This window comes from Trachurus japonicus, chromosome 17 (genome assembly GCF_045865225.1).
Source record: "Trachurus japonicus isolate A0001 chromosome 17, Traja_1.0".
Classification (NCBI taxonomy): Eukaryota; Metazoa; Chordata; class Actinopteri; order Carangiformes; family Carangidae; genus Trachurus; species Trachurus japonicus.
The window spans coordinates 26,793,912-26,811,966 of record NC_140923.1 but is presented as its reverse complement, the minus strand read 5'-3'; the positions used below and the strand labels follow the sequence as shown (position 1 = coordinate 26,811,966).

General features: G+C 43.5%; 1 protein-coding gene across 2 annotated transcripts; it reads right to left on the bottom strand.

Annotated features, from left to right (window-relative positions):
* Positions 1-1,012: 1,012 nt before the first annotated feature.
* On the bottom strand, positions 1,013-17,320 carry LOC146970796 (BMP/retinoic acid-inducible neural-specific protein 3-like). Of its 2 annotated transcripts, XM_085804541.1 has the most exons (8): positions 16,898-17,320; positions 16,453-16,742; positions 12,800-13,002; positions 10,853-11,070; positions 7,182-7,287; positions 5,679-5,915; positions 3,541-3,763; positions 1,013-2,297 (listed from the first exon to the last, which is right to left on the bottom strand). In XM_085804541.1, the coding sequence occupies exons 2-8, from the start codon at positions 16,707-16,709 to the stop codon at positions 1,163-1,165; spliced, it is 2,379 nt and encodes a 792-aa protein (XP_085660667.1). In that variant the 5' UTR covers positions 16,710-16,742; positions 16,898-17,320; the 3' UTR covers positions 1,013-1,162. The 2 variants fall into 2 exon arrangements, with proteins under 2 accessions (XP_085660667.1, XP_085660666.1); XM_085804540.1 differs by lacking the exon at positions 16,898-17,320 and having other exon boundaries at positions 16,453-16,781.
* Between the last annotated feature and the right edge of the window lie 735 nt (positions 17,321-18,055).

Sequence of the window (18,055 nt, the reverse complement as noted above, 5' to 3'; positions counted from 1 at the left end):
GTAATGAAATCGGCGCCTCCAGCTTGAGCTAAGCCAATCTACTCGGTGGGCCGTGTATCCGCTGATCGAAACGGTTCTTACTGTTAGACTGCAGCATGATGCATTGTACAGTAATTTGAACGACAGTGGGGAGGTGGTAGCATTATGCTCCGCACCTCATCTCACTATCAAATCCACATCAACAACCTCTTCACATTCATCCTGAACGATGGCATCAGAGCAAATTGTGTCTGGCTTTAATCCCATGAGAAACATGTCTGGTGAATCCTGATGAAGCTACGTCTTTGCTACAAGCTCTTTAGATGCTAGTCTAATCAAAGCCGTGCCACGCTGCTCCACTGTTGACAGCCCGCGGGGGATTAAAGCTGATTTCCCTTTTGGTCAGAGTCACCCTTGTGAGGGTCCAGCTCGCTCCGGTGCCGGGCAAGAGAACTATCCTTGTCGCTGATACCTAGCTAACTGTTTGTTTGATGCTGGGCATGTCTCCCCAGCTCATCTATCACAGTAAGTGTGAATGGCGGACGGGGACGGCGGAGGAACAGAGGACGGCTGCTCCCAACCCTCCCTTCTCTCAGTATATACTTAGTAATCTGTGCCAAGGCTGTTCCCTCAATGGAGAATGGAGACCTTGTGTTCTGAGGCTCCAGATGGGCAAAAACAACACAGCACACACCACTACGAGTCTCCAGTGAGATGGATGCTGAAAGTCTAAGATGAACCAGGAAGGCAATGAGGACGTTTTCAGACTTCTGTGAATGTGTGTGTGTGTGCATAATTAAAATGTAACGTGATAAAAATACAGAAGGCCTTGACAGTGAGTTTTCTCGATCAGTTTGCATACTACAACCATGCCCACACAGTGTTACGCTCCTTATGAATAATTACTGAGGATGTTTTCTCTTTAAACTTTGTCTTGATTATTGCTTATCCGGGTATGAATATTTAATGTTATGGAGAAATTGCTCTGATTTGAAAACAAATTTTATCTTTGATCCATAAAACTACACTGAAATTACAAAAACATCAAATTTAATTGCACATAGTGTTTGTACAACAAAGCCTTGAACAACAAACCACACACTTGACACAAATGGATCCAGCTGACAAAGGATACAGGCCTGTCTGTGGCAAGGAAATAGTACAAAACATCAAATAGTGGCCATTAACTACACAGTTTATTTGCCTCGTACTCCACGTAGTTTGGTTGTCTGGCACTGAAAGCTTGCAGGGCAGTGAGTATCCTGGTCACATCTGCGCTGGACAGTTTGAGTCTGTGGCGGAGCAGACAGGCGAACAGATCGACATGTGGGGCCCCTGGAGGCGAGAGCCGGTTTACCCTGTAGCGCAGCTCCACCAGCTGCAGCAGGGCTGAATCCTGTGATCCCTGAGTGTACGGGTAGTCTATTTGCAGAATCAGGTCCTGGATTGCCTCTGGGTCAAAGTGCACGCTGTATCCGAATAGCTGCATGCTGTTCACTTTCATGTAGCCGATGTTGTTGGACGGCTCTGCCTCCTCCAGAGGCTCATAGTACACCGTCGTGTTTTTGCTCCCTCCTGTCATTCCAACAGAGTCCCTAATACGACTCCTCAGGTAGAAATGAACCGTCTCGAAAAAGCTCTTCCATCTGTTTCCAAGAGTCAACGTCCAATTATAACAGTCCAAAGGGATATCCAGCTTGGTCCGCTCCCAGTCGGGGTATCCATGCTGGCCTATAGGCATGGTCCAGCTCTCTGAGTGGCTGCCCCCAAAGGGATTCACAAACAGAGACAGGGCTGGCTCCAGAGTGCTGTTTCTGGTCAGGCAAAACTGGAGGGCGAGTCCAAGGAGCATATGAACGCGGTTGGACTTCACCCGGTTGCTCTTGAGCGTGAGCAGCATCCGTTTCCTCCAGGACGGGTCGAACCACGTGTTGACGCGCACGTCATTGCTCACGAACACGGCGTGCAGAGAGATGCGCGGGTCTCGCCGCTGGAGCAGGTAGCGCAGCTCCAGGTCCTGCAGGTCTCGGTCGCTCTCCAGGCCCAGGTAGGGGTCCGTGGGGTCGGGCACGGCGGGCCGGCAGGCTCCCTGGGTAAGGGTGAAGCCGGAGTTGCAGCTGGAGCATCGCGTGCGGTTTTCCGTGGAGCAGGAGCCGCAGCGGGGACCGTCGCCCACCGAGCAGGGAATGAGTCCTTGACAGGGCGGATGGCTGTAGGGGCAGGAGCAGCTGCGGCTCTCGTCGCTGTAAACTCCAACCTGGTTGTTCTCACTGCAGTATAAAATGGAGAGGGCGTAGTTCAACCAGAAGTGCAGAGGCCTGAAGGAGAGACCACAGCAGTGTTAAGGACTTTAAACTTTCTACACTGTTGTATCTGCTATCAGAGGAATTTATATTTGTCACTTTGACTCGTTTTCATGTTTTTGTGATTATGCGGTGAGGGACATGTTTTGCCCAACAGGATTAATACTTTCCACAAAAAAATATCTGTTGTTTTGATGTGCGACAAAAACAATTTGAACCAAACTCTGGCTCAGCTGGAGCTGCACAGGCAAAATCAGATCAAAATGAATATTTTAATCTGTTGAATTCCCCGTCTTGTGTTGCAGATAGGAGGTGATGGCACGCACAGACCCACACATAGATCATTATCATACATCATACCCACACCCATCATAATGCTCTTAGGATCTCATACGTATTATCTTCTCAGGTTTACACTAGTTTATGGATGCAGCGCAGTAAAACATAATTACAATGTGAACACAACACAGAAATAAGCGAATGAATAAAACAAAATACAAATTCTGTTTCACAGAGACACAACTTTAGCAAATTGAATCACATTGTAACCGTAAGCCACAACAGAATTTATTTTTTTTTTACAAGCAGAGGAGGTGTGATAAAGAAGTGTAATTGGATTGTAGACTGAGGAGGCAGTGCCTGCAGTCTGACTAGCTCGCTGATGGATTGTGTCATTTAGTTAATTTCCCTGCCAGAAATAGCTATCAACATAGAGCGTTCATGAGAGAGGCATAAATCTGAGTGAAATTATGACCACAGAGGTCTGTGATAGGCTGCTGAAATAGAGCATTGAGGAGGGAGTGCTGCTGAAACAGCAGCCATAACAGTAAAAATAAAGGAAAAAGGAAAATGCAGAGAGACATAAGCAGAGTATTGCACTGTCCACAGCAGCTGGATGCGATTCTGTTCAAACAAATGAATGATTAGTCGAGGTGTTTGAGGACGTGGGGTTGATAGTGATGCAGTTTAAAGCTGCAGACGGTAGAGAATGTGTCTGTTTGACCAAACATGATCCCGTCTGTCTGCGCCCACCCCGCTGCAACAGACAAGCAGGTCTGCTCCTGTCAGCACTTTTCACCTCGCACCACAACTACTTCTCCTCAAGTGCCTTCTAATAAGTACCGTCTCACTCCGCTGCTTTCTCCCCGCGCCTGCCGCATAAATCATTTTCATAATTAGAAGTTTTTTTTAGGGGGGGGGGGCACCTTGGGTTAACAGGCTGCAGTGCAAATATTCCTCCCACTTGCTCCTGTCTTACCTCGGCCGCTGCAGGACTATTTTGGGCTGTTTCCGGCACCTCTTGCTCAGACTGAAGAGCTTGTTAGCGGTGCGGCGAGCTTTGGCGAAAAGCTGGTTGCTACTGGTCTCCAGGTGCCTGTAGCGCTGGAGCAGGCTGGCATCTGTCCTCCACAAGTGCTCCACGACAGATGTGTTTACAGCGTAATGGGTTGGCAGTTTCCCAACAAAGCTTTGGAACTCCTCTGGTAGGAAGAAGAACATGAATAAGTAAACTCTGCCTCTGGTTATGAGCCACAGGGTAACAGTATTTAAAAAAAAGAAAAGAAAGAAAAAACACTCCTCCTCATTGTTTGTCCCAGAAAAGCAAATAGCTCAAGAGGAGAAGTAACAGCTGCAGCACGCCTGAAAAGCATGTTTTTGTTATTTTGATTTTCTTCTCTAGGAGGGAGGATTGCTGATCTCATCAGCGTGTCAGACAACAAATCGCTTTCATATTTTGCTCCCATGAAAAGGAAACATGTAAACCACCACCTGTTGTCAGCATACAGCGCCGCTCACCTTCAAAGCAACTAGTCTTTAATTAGACATGAGTGACACTGAAAGCGAAATAGGTAGGCCTATACTCACGCTTTCGGCATTGTGAAAGTAAGGTCAGTTGCCATGGTAACAGAAATCACTTAAGTCAAACAAAAAAAAAAGCATGTTTCCGATAAGTTTCTTTGGCATTTTTATGATGCACGTGGGGAAACTTCTTTCACACTGAAGCACCAATTATTTGTGCGTGTGACAGCGATAACGCTGTCTCACTGTGTTTACACATACGCTTTTAAATGTGGGATCTGAAACACAACGACAGGGCTGTGTGTCAAAGGTGAGTTTACTCTCCATCAGTACATCCAAGGTCCTATAATAAGACAGTAGTGGATGACCTTGGTCTTGTCTCCTCTGCTGGTTCTTCCTCCTCATACGCCACAGAACAATCTAACAAATTGGCTGCGAATGCGTGCGTCAAGAGCTAGCAGAAACAAAGTATGTATAGTGTATTTATGGTAATTAGAGCGCTGTCTCAAAATTAATGTGGATACATTACTGGCTCTTGGGCACAGGCCAGGCTTCGTGTAATTGGTGGTTCATTTATTTGTTTAGTTGGCTTTTTGCAGTGCGTGGAGCTGAGGGACATTACTACAGGGGCTCTGAAAGCGGAAGATACAGTGTGCATTTATATATCAGGCCTCTCAGTCAATGTCAGACAATCAATGAGAGAGCTCCAGACTGGTGCTTTAGCCGGAGTGGTTAGTGGAACAAAACAACAATAATGTAGCAATTTGATCATCACTAGTTAATATCCTTCATTGAAACATTTTGTCATGTATTTTTGTATGTTGGTTTACTTTTTTGATTTGTACCTTTTTCATTTGGGAGCTTTAAACCGTTGACATTAGTTAACTTTGAATTACTGACTTACTACAGGTATTTTTTGGGGAAAGGAAAATATTTCTTCTTTTTTTTTTACTTCCAGCACCAGTGTCAGATGAGGACACTGGTACCACACCGAGTCTGCACGGTAAAAGTGAAGCTGCAGCTGTTGTGGGATAGTGGGGTTTGTGTCGGACTATTTTTACCCTTTGGAGTTTGTATATGACTAATCGTTGGTTTGATATGTACTGTGCAGACACATGAGTGCTGTTGCTCGTCTCGCCTTATACTTGGTAAAATAGCTAATTAGGATATTTTTTAAATGCCTTAAATTATGGGTTTTGTTTGGAGATTCTTCACAGCATGCTGGTGGAACAGACGGATGTCTTTAAAAGGTCTCTGTATTTTCATCCACTGTGTCCCTCAGCACCTTGAGAGCACCACAACCATCATTTGATGTGACACATGACTGACAGGTCTCTTGATTCAGTGTCTGGCAGCTGCCAGTACTTGACAGCCAAGAATTGATTTGGAGCAAAACAAGACATGTGTTTTGGTCACATTGGCTCTTAAATCCAAATCTAAATTTATTCTTTTGTGGTTTCAAATCAACTGTGTCCTGAAAGCCTGAATTCTGAGGGAGATTTTCAAAGCCAATGTTCCACTTCTGGGTTTTTAGACGGCACCATTCACACTGACATTTCCCACTTTGGAGGGTCACAGTAAATATCCCTGACTCACCGGATTCCTCAAACTCCTGGTTGGCCAGCCTCCAAGAGTCTATGATGTGCAGCAGGTTGTTTTCCAGAGCCTCCAGGTCAGACAGAGGACAGTTGCACTGTGGGAAGTCCACGCTGCACTCGCACCAGCAGTCACCGTTCTTGCACACAAACTGGCCTTCAGATTTACAGCCTATGTAGCTGAGAGCCGCCTCGACGAAGCGGCTCCGTAAATAGCCAGGTAGGATGACCTGCAGCCCTGTGAAGGTGTGGGGACCAGGATCAGGTCAGGCTCAAGAGACACTTTTTGTAATTTAATCATGAGTAGTAAAAACAAGCTGCTCCAGGTGTTTTTTCAGAAACAGCTATGATGTGTTTTGTGGGTGGAGCTGAGAAGGCGTCTGAAAATGAGAGTTAATGTGTTTTGCAACAGCAGTATGGATCAAGTGGACACCTTCTCCAGTCGTTTTAATGGATGTATGGATGCCTACAATCTAACATATCCTCATGCTATTATACCACCAATGATATGGATCCTGAGGCTCAGCTGAGTTTGCGTTCAGTCATACTGTAAAATCAATATAATATACAAGATTAACATAAGCCCATTTACTCTTTTCTTTTGTCCGCATGCTACTTTTGTTTAAATGCTAATGTTGCTAACATTGGTCACTGGCATTGACCGTTATGAAACGGCCCACAGAGGCTGTCATCCTTGAATCGCTGCTGTTACTCATTTATTGTTATTAACTACTCATTGATTTTGCCCTTGTGTAGCCTACTGTATGATAAACATTTGAGATTTTCAGTTTAGTCTGTCCATTTAATAGCTTTCAGCCGTAAATGTCTGTGTTTAGCTTCAATAACGGTATCCTATAAAGATCATCTTTTTATTGTGTCTGACATTGAAACTTTATCTATCTTCATTAATAATCTTGTTCTGGTGATCTCACCCATTTCACTTCTACTTGTTTTTCTCGCAACCGCAGGAAGGTAACTGTGGAGGCCACTCCAAATTGGGCTGAATCCCAAGATCAAGGTGGAGAACATGGTTTCAGTCTCTCTCTGAGGTTTTCTATCAATAACTATAAGAAAACATATCGACAGATGTATCCTTTAAAGCATTTATAGCCTGACATTTTGGGACTCAGGCTCAGTTGTTACCTTCGTTAGAGTTAGGTGATAAAAATCAATATCACCCTGATACGTATGTGTTTGGTTGAAGGCTACAGCGGCCAGTTAACTCAATATGTGGCCTGGCTATGTTTAAAGCTCACTAACAAACCACAATAGCTTGTTTCATTGGTACATAACTGTAAAAACAACACGTTAGTTCAAGAAAGCCAACCATCCCCTGACTGTCTCCTGACTGATCGGTATCAAGCGTCACCTCTGTAAGACAGCGACTGTGTCTGTGCTTTACAAAAGATCGAGACCGACAAACAAAACATAAAAAGATATCCTTGTCAAACTCTGCAGCAGCATCAGAGCACGAATGACAAACGACTCAGTGAGCAGATCTTACCTTGTAGTTGGACCTTGTTCTCTGGACTGTGAACCAGCACCGAGCTGACCGTGTCCAGGTTGTCGTAGTTGCTGCATCCGAGCGGCCCAGTTCTGGTTTCCGTCACCTGCACGGACATGGAGACAATTGAGCTCGGTATGAATTCCTCGCCTGTGTCTTTTTTTAGTGATGCCATTGTGCAACAGACTGCTTATGACTCAGTTGCACTCCTTGTGTCTCCTATTGAGTTGGGATGTTTCCCCACATTAAACATAGAGACCAGACAGCAGATATTCTTAGTTTAGTCAGTGGATATAGTCATCAATCATGTCACTTTGACGTGCCCTGTGTGTGTTGACTCATGTATTATGCATTTTTCTTGTTAAAACGACACAAAAGAACATAAACAGCCTCAACAAAAGCATTTATGCCTCTAATAAATTTTGAATGCAGTGAGTCACTGTGAAGTAACGCTGAAAAGGTCTTCAATTAGAAAGTTTTCTTTTCTTCAGACAGAATAATTTGTTCTGATCTCAGAGAAGAAATCAACTTCCCTCCAACTGAAAAAAATAACAACTTTCAACTGACTCACTTCTCTGCTCACATAATTTCTAAATGTAATTAATCTGGATGTCAAAGCTAGAAATTCTGACACACGGAAACACAGAACCACATAACTTGCTGTGTATTAGCATAAATTTATGCTCAGGGTCCTTCCTATTTCTCACTGAATCCCCAGCACCACATGTGATTTTAATGAATGGCCACGTAACGCAGGTGGTGCTTTTACATCGCTCATAAAATGCAGTATCCATCTCCCTTTCCCTCCCTCTTTCTCTCGTTCTGATCCTCAATCTGCCTGAACTCCACACATGCTGCAAAATGGCAAATGAATGGAAGTCAGCCTGGCTGGAAATTAATGGAATGATATCTTTAATCCATCAAGCTGATGCATAACCAGAGGAACACGTTTTCAGTTCGGGGGGGCACTTGTCTTCATCAGTGGCTACTCACTTTAGAATCTACGTTTGCCCCTCGGGCTGATTAATGCGTACGCTCTAATAGCCACTTCAGATGATAAAATGGATGATTGGTGTTTTATACTACAGGACGCACAACTGCTGCTCCGGTCTGCTTCCTCACTCTGCTCTTTAAAGCTTGCTGCTGGGGAGATGAAGGCTTACAAACCCTTTATCTTGTAGTATAGTGTTCCTGCTGCTTAAAACCCGTTAATTAGTCTGTAATGGGTGACATGTCTGACCATTTTGCCATTAAAAGAAAAAAATTAAATCCATTTAACAGAGTCTGATACAGAGTGTCATTACTTCTGCACACATGAGTTAACTGTGACAATAAACTTCATGTTGAAGAGAGAAAAACAGGAGCGACAGATGCGACAGTCTCACTGCAGCCCTGCAGGTGAATCTCTTGTTGTTGGGCCAAATCTCTAAATAAGCATTTGTTCTTAATCCCACCTCACTAAATAAATTATGAAGTACATTCCCCGAGCTGGTGCTTAAGTATTTGTTCACACGTTATCTTCCAACTGAGTGACCAGATTGTTGTGAAGTAAAACTTTGCTCTAAAAATCTTCAACTTTTGAGTATGCCCTGGTAAATATGCACTATTTTTTAATTTAGAGAAACTGTTACTGGTTATTCTTTTAGATCGAGATTTTCCATATAGTCTGTATCTGTTTGTAAAATATGATGCATTGTTACAGATTTAACTACCCAGCAGTGTAAAAAGCTACCTAAACAATGTATTTAAACATTAAAGTTCAACTATTATCATCAGTAGTAGTATTACAGTAATACTAATTGGGATTAAAATCTATTTTAATAAAATAAATAGCAAAAATAAACACAAACAATACAACAGACAGATACAACTGTCAGAAACAAAAATCCTCTATGCAACACTAAAATGATTTCAGCACACAGGATGTAGTGGTGTACAAGATTTCCAGAGCCAGGTTTAAAGCTTAGAGCACAGAGATAGGTGGTATTCATGCAACACAAATCACATTCATGGAATAAAGGTGATGAAGTCGCCACAATCATTTGTCCCCATCTTATACAGTATCTCTTCCTAAAAAAGTTACACTTGATTTAAAGCAGAAGTAAGCGATCCGGTCGTTTTGGCTAATGCTGCGTTCCAGGCAGGCTTTTGAAACCGTAAGTTACAGCTTCAAGTCACAACTTACGACTTTGTAGCGTTCCAGGCAACCCGCAACTCGCGTTTCTCCGACCTGTTGCCTGTGAAAGTGCACTATAACTGCCACTCGTAACTTCCGACCCGTGAACTCGCACCAGATCGAACTGGTACGACTAACAGAAGTTACGGGCTGCCCTGAACGCACCATAACTTCTTGCCAGCCGACGGAGTTAGCAGCCCCCGCCCTCGTCATGGATCTATTGGTCCTCGTCCCTACGTCACCACATTCACGCGCATCCCTTGGCTGCACACACAGCCCTTCATGCCGTTCTCTCTCCTCATTGGATAAAAATTGTAGGATACAAGAAAAGTTTTCTCCTCGGCTCAGAGCAGAGCAGAGTGACTGAGAGACCCGTGTTTTGGTCCAAACACTCTATGTAAGTGATTGCTGTCGGAAGATATAACTATTTAAGACTTATATTAACACAAAAATATTGCTTACTTCTGCTTTAAGTTTCAACCTGGAGACAAGCTTTTCTGTGTGTGATTTTAATGATAAGTGCAGTGATCAATAATAGTACCAAAATAATTAGATGCCGTGATCATTTTAATTTCAACCCCTTGAGCGGTTGAGATCTCGGGAAGATTAGACTCAACCTCTTTGGATTTGTCTGCATTTAAGAGTTCAGTTGGAGTTGACCAATATGCTTTGTCTTAAAGAATTATCAATATAGATCAATATAGATCCTTATACTGTACTTCTGACCAACGGTATTTCATTGAGCTCTCTGGTTGAAGTTACTGTTCACCCACACCTAGCAGTGATGTCACAGGAATCCAGCAAAAAATAAGATTGTAGCCAACACTTAATGCTTACAGCTAAATTAATGCACTGATCTTGATCTCGAACGGTGGATGTGTGAAACATAATTCCGTTTTTATGTGATGCATAAGAATGACAAATAAAAACCTATCTAACACTTGTTTAACATTTACTTCCAATAAGTAACATTTTGATATAAGACTTTTTCACTATCATCATACTGCTTCTGCTAATGATCTGAATACTTTTTTCCACCACTGATCCCAGTCTCATAGTAAAAAAAATTAATACATAATTTTTGCATATATTTTAATACGTGAAGGCGTGTTGGTAACGCTAATTATCATTGGGTCAATATGGCACCAACACAGCCCACTGGCACTAGGTAAAGTCAATCCAGTATTTTCACCATGTGTTTCTCACATGATGTGTGTATTATTTATTTATTGATTGATTGATTGACTAGAATTATTTTCTGTCCCTGGAGACTGAACAGGTCATTTATACATATTCAGAAACCACATCTGAATCCCCAGCCAAGACGGTCTAAACTCAGTGCTTTATATTTTGCCGTTCCCATGTGTAAATGCTGGAGGCTGACACACCAACACGCTGCTGGGGAACGTCTCTGCTGCCCCCAGGCAGTAACTGTGTGGAGTTTAATCTCCCAACAGACTGCTGCTGTATTTAAAGCTTTTCGACTTGCACATACCCGTATGGCGGTGGATGCGATCTGGAGGTGGTGCAGCTTGCGTAGTGTGCTCTCTCTGTCGGTGAAGTAGGAAGCGGCCAGCTGGTGTAGGACTTCCAGGGTCACTGCCCCCGTGGTGTTTGAGTTCCTGTTGCTGTTACGGCTGGCCTCGGCCCCCGAGGGCGAGGACTCCTGGCTGAGCTTCCTCTTGTCCACGAATATCGTCAAAGACTCTTCCCCTGGTAACAGTCGGGCAGAGGGAACGAGAGCTTCATTAGCTCTGACAGAGCAGCACTAATCACCTTTCATTAATATCTTTTCAGGTCAGATAGAAAAGCACAGTGGTTACTTCAGTGCTCTGGGGAAACTGATGGTTTGGATGATTGGAGGAAAAAGCACAGACAAGGTCTCTGAATCTGCTGAACTCCTCTTGAGTGTCTTCAAGATCACTGATCAAGTACCATTAATCATTTTAATCATCTGAACTATGTTTGCAAAAAATCAAAAACAAAGTAAATCTAAGGTCAACACACCGATTTGCAGGGACGAGAATAAACTGCCCATGCAGACCTTTCTAACAATTATATATATTGAATGAATAATGTGAAAGCAGCCAACTAAACCATGCCATAACAAACTCCTTCAGACCTCCCTAGTTGAAATACGTCAGTGTTTAGTGATGGCACCATGGTAACAAAAACGATTGATAGACATGAGTTTTAAGAAAACAGTTGTCTTTAGTGTTACAGTCCTTATTCTAATGGCTGCTGGAGGTCGGTGTCAGGTAAACTTAAAGGACAGGCTGTACATGTTCAAAACAAGGACATCCATTTCTACCAACAACATCTTATAACATCAAGAGATGAGGAGTTGTACTGGGATAAAGGAGTTGTGTCCAGTTCTTAAAAACTTCTGTGTTGTGTTGTGGTTTGTCAGGTCTGATCTCAGAGTAGAGTGTGTCTGGGAGGATGTTAAAATTGGTATGAAATAGTGCAACTATGAAGTTTTTTTGTCTTTAGAGGTCCACACTAATGCGTTTTCATTTTAAAACAAAAATAATCTCTAGATGACTGCTTTCATTTGGTATCAGAAGCAATCTCCACTGTACAACTGGTAAGGTAAGCGTACATGGAGTGGAAACAGCGAAGGCAGTTGGAGAATTTATTGCCACAGCAGCTGCTAGCAGAAACAACAATATCAGTAACATCTGCACAGTTATTCAATAGTCACGTTGCTTTCTTAAGTAGTTTTGGAGGCTGATGATGAGAGCCAATCAGGGAGTGACTGTAGGTGTCTGCGATATAGTTTCCATGTTTTTTGCCTGTATCCAGATTATGATGCAACTGAGAAACTAAAACACTTCCAGCCTCTGTTTTAGATGCTCAGCACTCCAGAGCAGTGTGGACAAAACATATTAATGTGGACGTTGTCTACGAGCCAAAATGTATGTTTACAGCTGATTACTGGCTAGTTACTGTGTTTGTTGGAACAAGATAAAAGCTAGCCAAACATTAAAACAATCCAGACTGAAAACTTTTTTTTTTTTAAGAAAAATATCCCACTGACACGGCTTCTTCAAATCTGTCTTATTTTCTCACAACAGAACGTTTTCAGACCCATGCTTTCACATCTTTCTACAAAATACTCTTTGCCATGATTTATTAACAAGACAAAATATTAACAATTGTGTATAAATTATGGTGTTGTGTAACAGTAATGAAGCCCTGTTTAGGGAACCATGCTGTTTTGACAGCCACACAAAAATATCAAATCTATGTTTTTCAACCTTTTCCAATTCATTTTTTGTGCACTAAAAGACACTGATCCAGAAAAAATTATTACATGCTTTGTTGTTTAGAAAGCAACAGACGGTAAAACCAGTGCCCCACATGCTGGAAGAAAAAAAAACATCACATTAGAAGCTTTGTGAATGAGGCTTGCTTTGAAGCTTGGTGTGCTCTACTCTACCTCCCAGTGTAGCAGAGAGGAGGAGGTGGGTGCCATATTTCTTGATCAGACTCTCTGTAATCGTCTTGAGGGTTGGCCGCCTCCCCAGTTGGCGAATGGTGTGTATGAAGTCGGGGTCGAGGGGCAGAGCCAAACCGCCGCTGCCACCAAAACCCTCCCTCTTCTCTACTGCCAGGCTGTTGACCTTCCATCGACCAAACTCCCTGGCAACACAGCAACACACACACATTCACAGAGACATTTTGCTCACTTGACTGAGGCCTTTAGCTGTGTGTAGGGCCCCGGGCTGCTGTTTAACGAGCTGTGGTGAGAGCGCAGGAGGAGGAGGTGCATGTGTGTTAAATATTTTAAGATGCATACTGTATACTATACAGTGTAGTGACCACACAGCTGTGAAGTTGTATCCCCTGGAGAGCTCTTATAATACAGAAAGAGAGAAGAAAGCCTCTTTATTAACTGCCTATAGTTGTAGTTTCTTCTATTATAAGGAGCACAAGCCAAGTCGGTGAGCTTGTGGTTTGTTTTTTGCACATTATACAAGATTTTCATTCCCAACTCTGTTGGGAATTCTCACCCTTTATGTCTTAATGCAGTACTCTGGATTTAAGACCATGGTAACTGTATATTGTAGATAATATGTGGTAACATATTTGCATACATGACATAGTTGTGATGGAACTGCCTGTGTTTAGATTTAATCTCTTTCTCTCTACAGTGATAACAGAGAGGCTTTGAAACTGAATTTAGACTTTCATATTGGAAAATGAAACCGTAATTTTGTTTTTGTTTCTGTTCCATTTGTTGGAAAGAAAATGGAGAAAATAGAGATGCAGTTCTGAGTCAGAGGAGGTTCGACATATTGGAAAACAAGCATTTGCTTTCTTGTTACATGAGTGATGACGCTCTCATGTCTGTAAGGTAAATATGAGGTTGAAGCCAGCAGCTGCTTAGCTGACAGTAGTGTTCACTTCTTGAAAAAGATAGCCTACATTAATGAAAGAGCTTCAGAGGTGCTGGTTGATGGATTTTGTTGTAACTGGCTGCTGTATCTCCCTGCTTTACAATCCTAATGTACAGACTAACAGGCTTCTGGCTGTACCTTCACAGTTGGCCTCCAGATGTGTGTGGTATCAATCTTCTCATCTAACACTAAAACCAAAAAACAAACGAATTAAAACAAGTAAAAATTCTCCAAGATGTAAAACTGTTTTTCCCCTCCAAAAGAACTGCTCTCTTTAAATAAGGTTAGTTGTATTTCAGTGTTTAACTGGTAAATTAGATACTAATGATACAAATCAAACACATTTTATGTCAAATTGATGTTTTCTTTTTCCTCCAACAAAGAATATGTGGACTTTTATTCAGACATTTTTAATCAAATCACAATCCGTCCTTTTTTTTTCAAATCATCTTAGCTACTCTGCAATCTCTCCATGTGTCCTCTGGAAATTTCACAGGTTCCCCCTGCGGGACAGGAACCCCAGGTTTGAATCCTCCGTGTTGCTTACAGTTGTCTGAGCAAGCTCGTCACAGCTTTAAATAACTCCTGCGTGGGTAAAACAGAACTTATTGCAAAGCAACGCACAGCCACAGAGAGGTGCAGAAGCCAAAATAAAGTCCCACATCATCTGCTGCCATCATTTGTTATCTTGTGCCCTTTGGACACAAGTCTCACTCAACTCGACTCACCCTCCCTCCCTCCACAGCATCAGCTTATGTGTACCTCTCCTACAGTGCAGCCTGCTGCTCTGTGTACTTCCCTCTCCTTCTGGGAGGCAATCAAATCACTGCCATGAGAGAAGCGATCGGCAGAAAAATAATTGGAGAACCGGGACAGTGTGGAGTGTGTCATTACGGCCAATCATGATAACGAGGGGACAGGCTGAGTGTCAGTCACTGGTGGACAGATGGGCATGGCAGATCCAGCCCAGGGTTTAGCTTACAGCTATTCCATCAGCATGCACACATAGGCAAACAGAGGAATGTTTGCTGATATCTCAACACAATGGCTTACTGTATGCACTGTAAGCAATCAATGGTGATCAAAACAGCTCCTTGGAGGCGAAAGAAGACTATAAAAGCAGCATCTGCGAAGAGCAAATGGACAGCTTAATCACATACTGCTGCACGATTGATAGGCATGTGATGCTCATGGCGGTGTAACAGAGGTTAGAGTAGCAGTTTAGGTCCCTCAGGCGATTTCACAGCACATAGAAAAATATGGAGCAGCTTCAATTCTGTGGAGACTGTAAAATATAGTTATGACATATTTCTAAGAATAAATGCCTCTGGTGTTTCAACAGTTTATGCTTTTCCTGATATTATCTCTTCGAGGTTAAATAATAGACCAATAACCGACTCTCTGTGATCAGCAGCTTTTTGTTTGTGATATTTAAACCTTGGCTGCCCGAGTCTCATTTTGGAGTTGTCCTCAGAATTCAAAGGCCTTTTGGTCAGAGAAGTGTGCAGGCAGTTTACAGGTCGCTGCTTCAGGGTAAAAGACCCCCCCAGTGGGGAAATGTCAGCAAGCCAAAAGGCTGCAGATGGCGACTGCCTTCGACATTCCAAGCTGTTCACCTCTTTGTCACTTTCATTGATTTTCACTAATTATGGAACAGGGTTAGGGAAAAAGAGGACGCCTGGAGTCAGTGGACATTTATGCAGTGAGGCCCATTGAAAAAAAACGCATGTGTCACTTGGAGATAAACACCACAAAGTAAAAGCTCCCTGGAAGGAGATAATGGACCCGATTGATTTATAGATGCAAACACAAAGTATTTTTTCACTTTGGAAAACACTCAGCAGTTTCCACCCCAGAAAAAGAAGCATAGTCTGGGGCCTGAGGCATTGATAAACCAAGTCTTGTGTGATTTATCAATGCTTCTTCTTCCTCTTCTTCTCCAGGGACAGCAACTAAATATCACCAGATATTGATTTTTGACAAAAACCTAAGCAAACATATATGTAATATCCACCTTATTGCATGTGTATTGACAAGAAGTGTGTTGACTGACTGGCTGTATAGCAGCTACACCTTGCTGTTGCAACAATTTAGGAAAACATTGCAAGCATTAAGCTTCCTTGAGACTTATATTTAGAAACAGACAGCAGCAGCTAAAATGTGCAGCTCGGGGACGCTGCACAAAGTCCCTGACAGGATGTAGCTGTCCACACACTGTCATGGGATTAAATGGAGCTGCAGGGGTCGTTCAGCAGCAACAGAATTATCAAATGCCAGATACCCTGAAACAAAAAGCCGTGGAGGGGCATGAATGTTTGATGATATTTGGGTGGCGGATCAGTTTTCAGGTGCAGAGTGGGAGAGGTTTCGCAGTGCTACAGTGGCTCTTCAGATTTTGCTCATCAGCTTGTGACTAATTCGGTGCAGGTGCGCTACCTGTGAGGGCAATCCTGAGAGTGAGCAGCTTTTCATTCCAAACACTACAGCAGCTGCTTTCACTGATTAGTTCCTCTCCGGCTCAGAGTGCTCATCAGTGAAATTATCCAGTGGTATGTTTGAATGATATCAAAGTATGCACCCCGCAGCCCAAACCTGAACCTTAATGAAAGAAATACATCTTCTTGGGACAAAATAACACCTTCAGTGAATGCAGCACGGCACGGCACGCGCCCATAACGCACGGCTGTCTCACCTGTAGATCTTATATCTGGTGCTGAAGCCCTGCTGGTATCTCTCCGCAGCCTCTGTGAACTCTAGTGACTGGTGGAAGGGCCCCTTATCCGACAGCAGCCAGCCCAGGGAGCCGAGGGCGCTGTCGCCTTGTCCGGCGGCGGCTGCGGCTCCAGCGGCCCTGGAGGTCCAGCAGCAACAGCAGCAGAGCCACAGGCTGAGAGCCGCCCCCTCCCATAGCAGAGACAGCCGCTTATGACTGATTCTCTGACAGCTCATGCTTCACCCAGCGACACCTCATTTCTCTCCGGACTGGGAGGAGGACAGAGGAGCATAGATAGTGTCAGAGTGTCACACAATCCAAGGGTAGGAGGAAAAAAAAAAAAAAAAAAAGTAGGCTAGTGCGCAGAGTTAAGCGCCCAAAGTGCGTGATTAAAATCTTTGTGAATACTCAAAAAGACACTCACCTGATTGTGCAGTAGGGACCAAACGATGCGCTCTCCAGAATAAGTGAACTTGCGAGAGCTGCGAATGAATCCTCTCCTCCTGTTCGGCGATCCGACAAAATTAATTAACTCGCGGTTTCGTGCAGTCGTTTTCTTTTCGGGCGCTGCTCCAACTTAATGTCCGCTCTCGCTCAACTTTATTTCGGGAGACGATGCTCCGGCACCCCGCGCATCCACGCGCTCCTCGGTGACAAGTTGCAGCGGCAGCAGCGGAGGAGGAGGCACGGACACACGGACGCTGCTCATTCTGAGGATGCCCGTGCGGTCAGAGATATGTCCAGAGGTTGAATGCAAAAAAGGTGGACTGGTCCAAATCCCCGTGCTCTACTGGTTTGGACCTTACAGAAGCTGTTGTAGAAGAAGAAACAATGTGGATAAATGTTCCATGTGAGCTGTTATCCCCCCTCCCTCTCTCTCTCTCTCTCTCTCTCTCTGCTGAGTGAGCTGGTGGATGAATGAGCGCCTGCTGCAACACACTGAGCTTTTCTTCCCCTGTTTTTTTCCAAGTGAGATAGCAAGAGGGCGAGCAAGTGCATCACGATGAGTAAAATGTGTACAGCCTGAGTGGATGCAAGTTTTGTTGAGCGTTGTGCATCAGGGCTGAGTTGATCATTCACCATTACCTTCGCATAATTCATGCTCATTATCTGCCATCACAGTGCATTCCCATCTCTGAGAAAGTGGTAAAAGGAGCTTGATAATGGGCTAATTATCTCACAGTGAATCTCCCAAGTTTTTTTTTTTTTTCATTTTATTGTCCTGTGCTACAACTTCAAAGCCTGCAGCTTGCACAACTAAGTGGCCCATATCGACCCCTCCTATGATGACATGCACACCAGGTTTTTACCAGTGGGAATAATTGCAGGCCATTATCCGAGTACAGGTTTCTTTGGGTGATGTGATTCAAGTTCACAGGTGCACTCAGTTCGACACATCCAGGCATCATAATTTGCATGAAAAGCACAGTTTGCCTCTCTCTCTCTAAAAGGATGCCTGGTTTTCTAATTATGCAAAAGAAATGTTTGACCTGCAACTTGTAAATAGTAAACTTTGTACACTCTGGAACATTTTTAATGTGGATCCTCGTCGCTAATGGCGTCTTTTTCTCAGACAGTGATG

Bases quoted from the DNA above. Each gene is read 5' to 3' on its own strand.
- LOC146970796 (XM_085804541.1), bottom strand. From the start codon at position 16,709: ATGAGCTGTCAGAGAATCAGTCATAAGCGGCTGTCTCTGCTATGGGAG. The intron at 13,003-16,452 runs GTGAGACAGCCG...CTGTGTTGCCAG, and splicing joins ACCAGATATAAGATCTACAG to GGAGTTTGGTCGATGGAAGG. The intron at 7,288-10,852 runs GTATGTGCAAGT...ATGTCCGTGCAG, and splicing joins TCGCATCCACCGCCATACGG to GTGACGGAAACCAGAACTGG.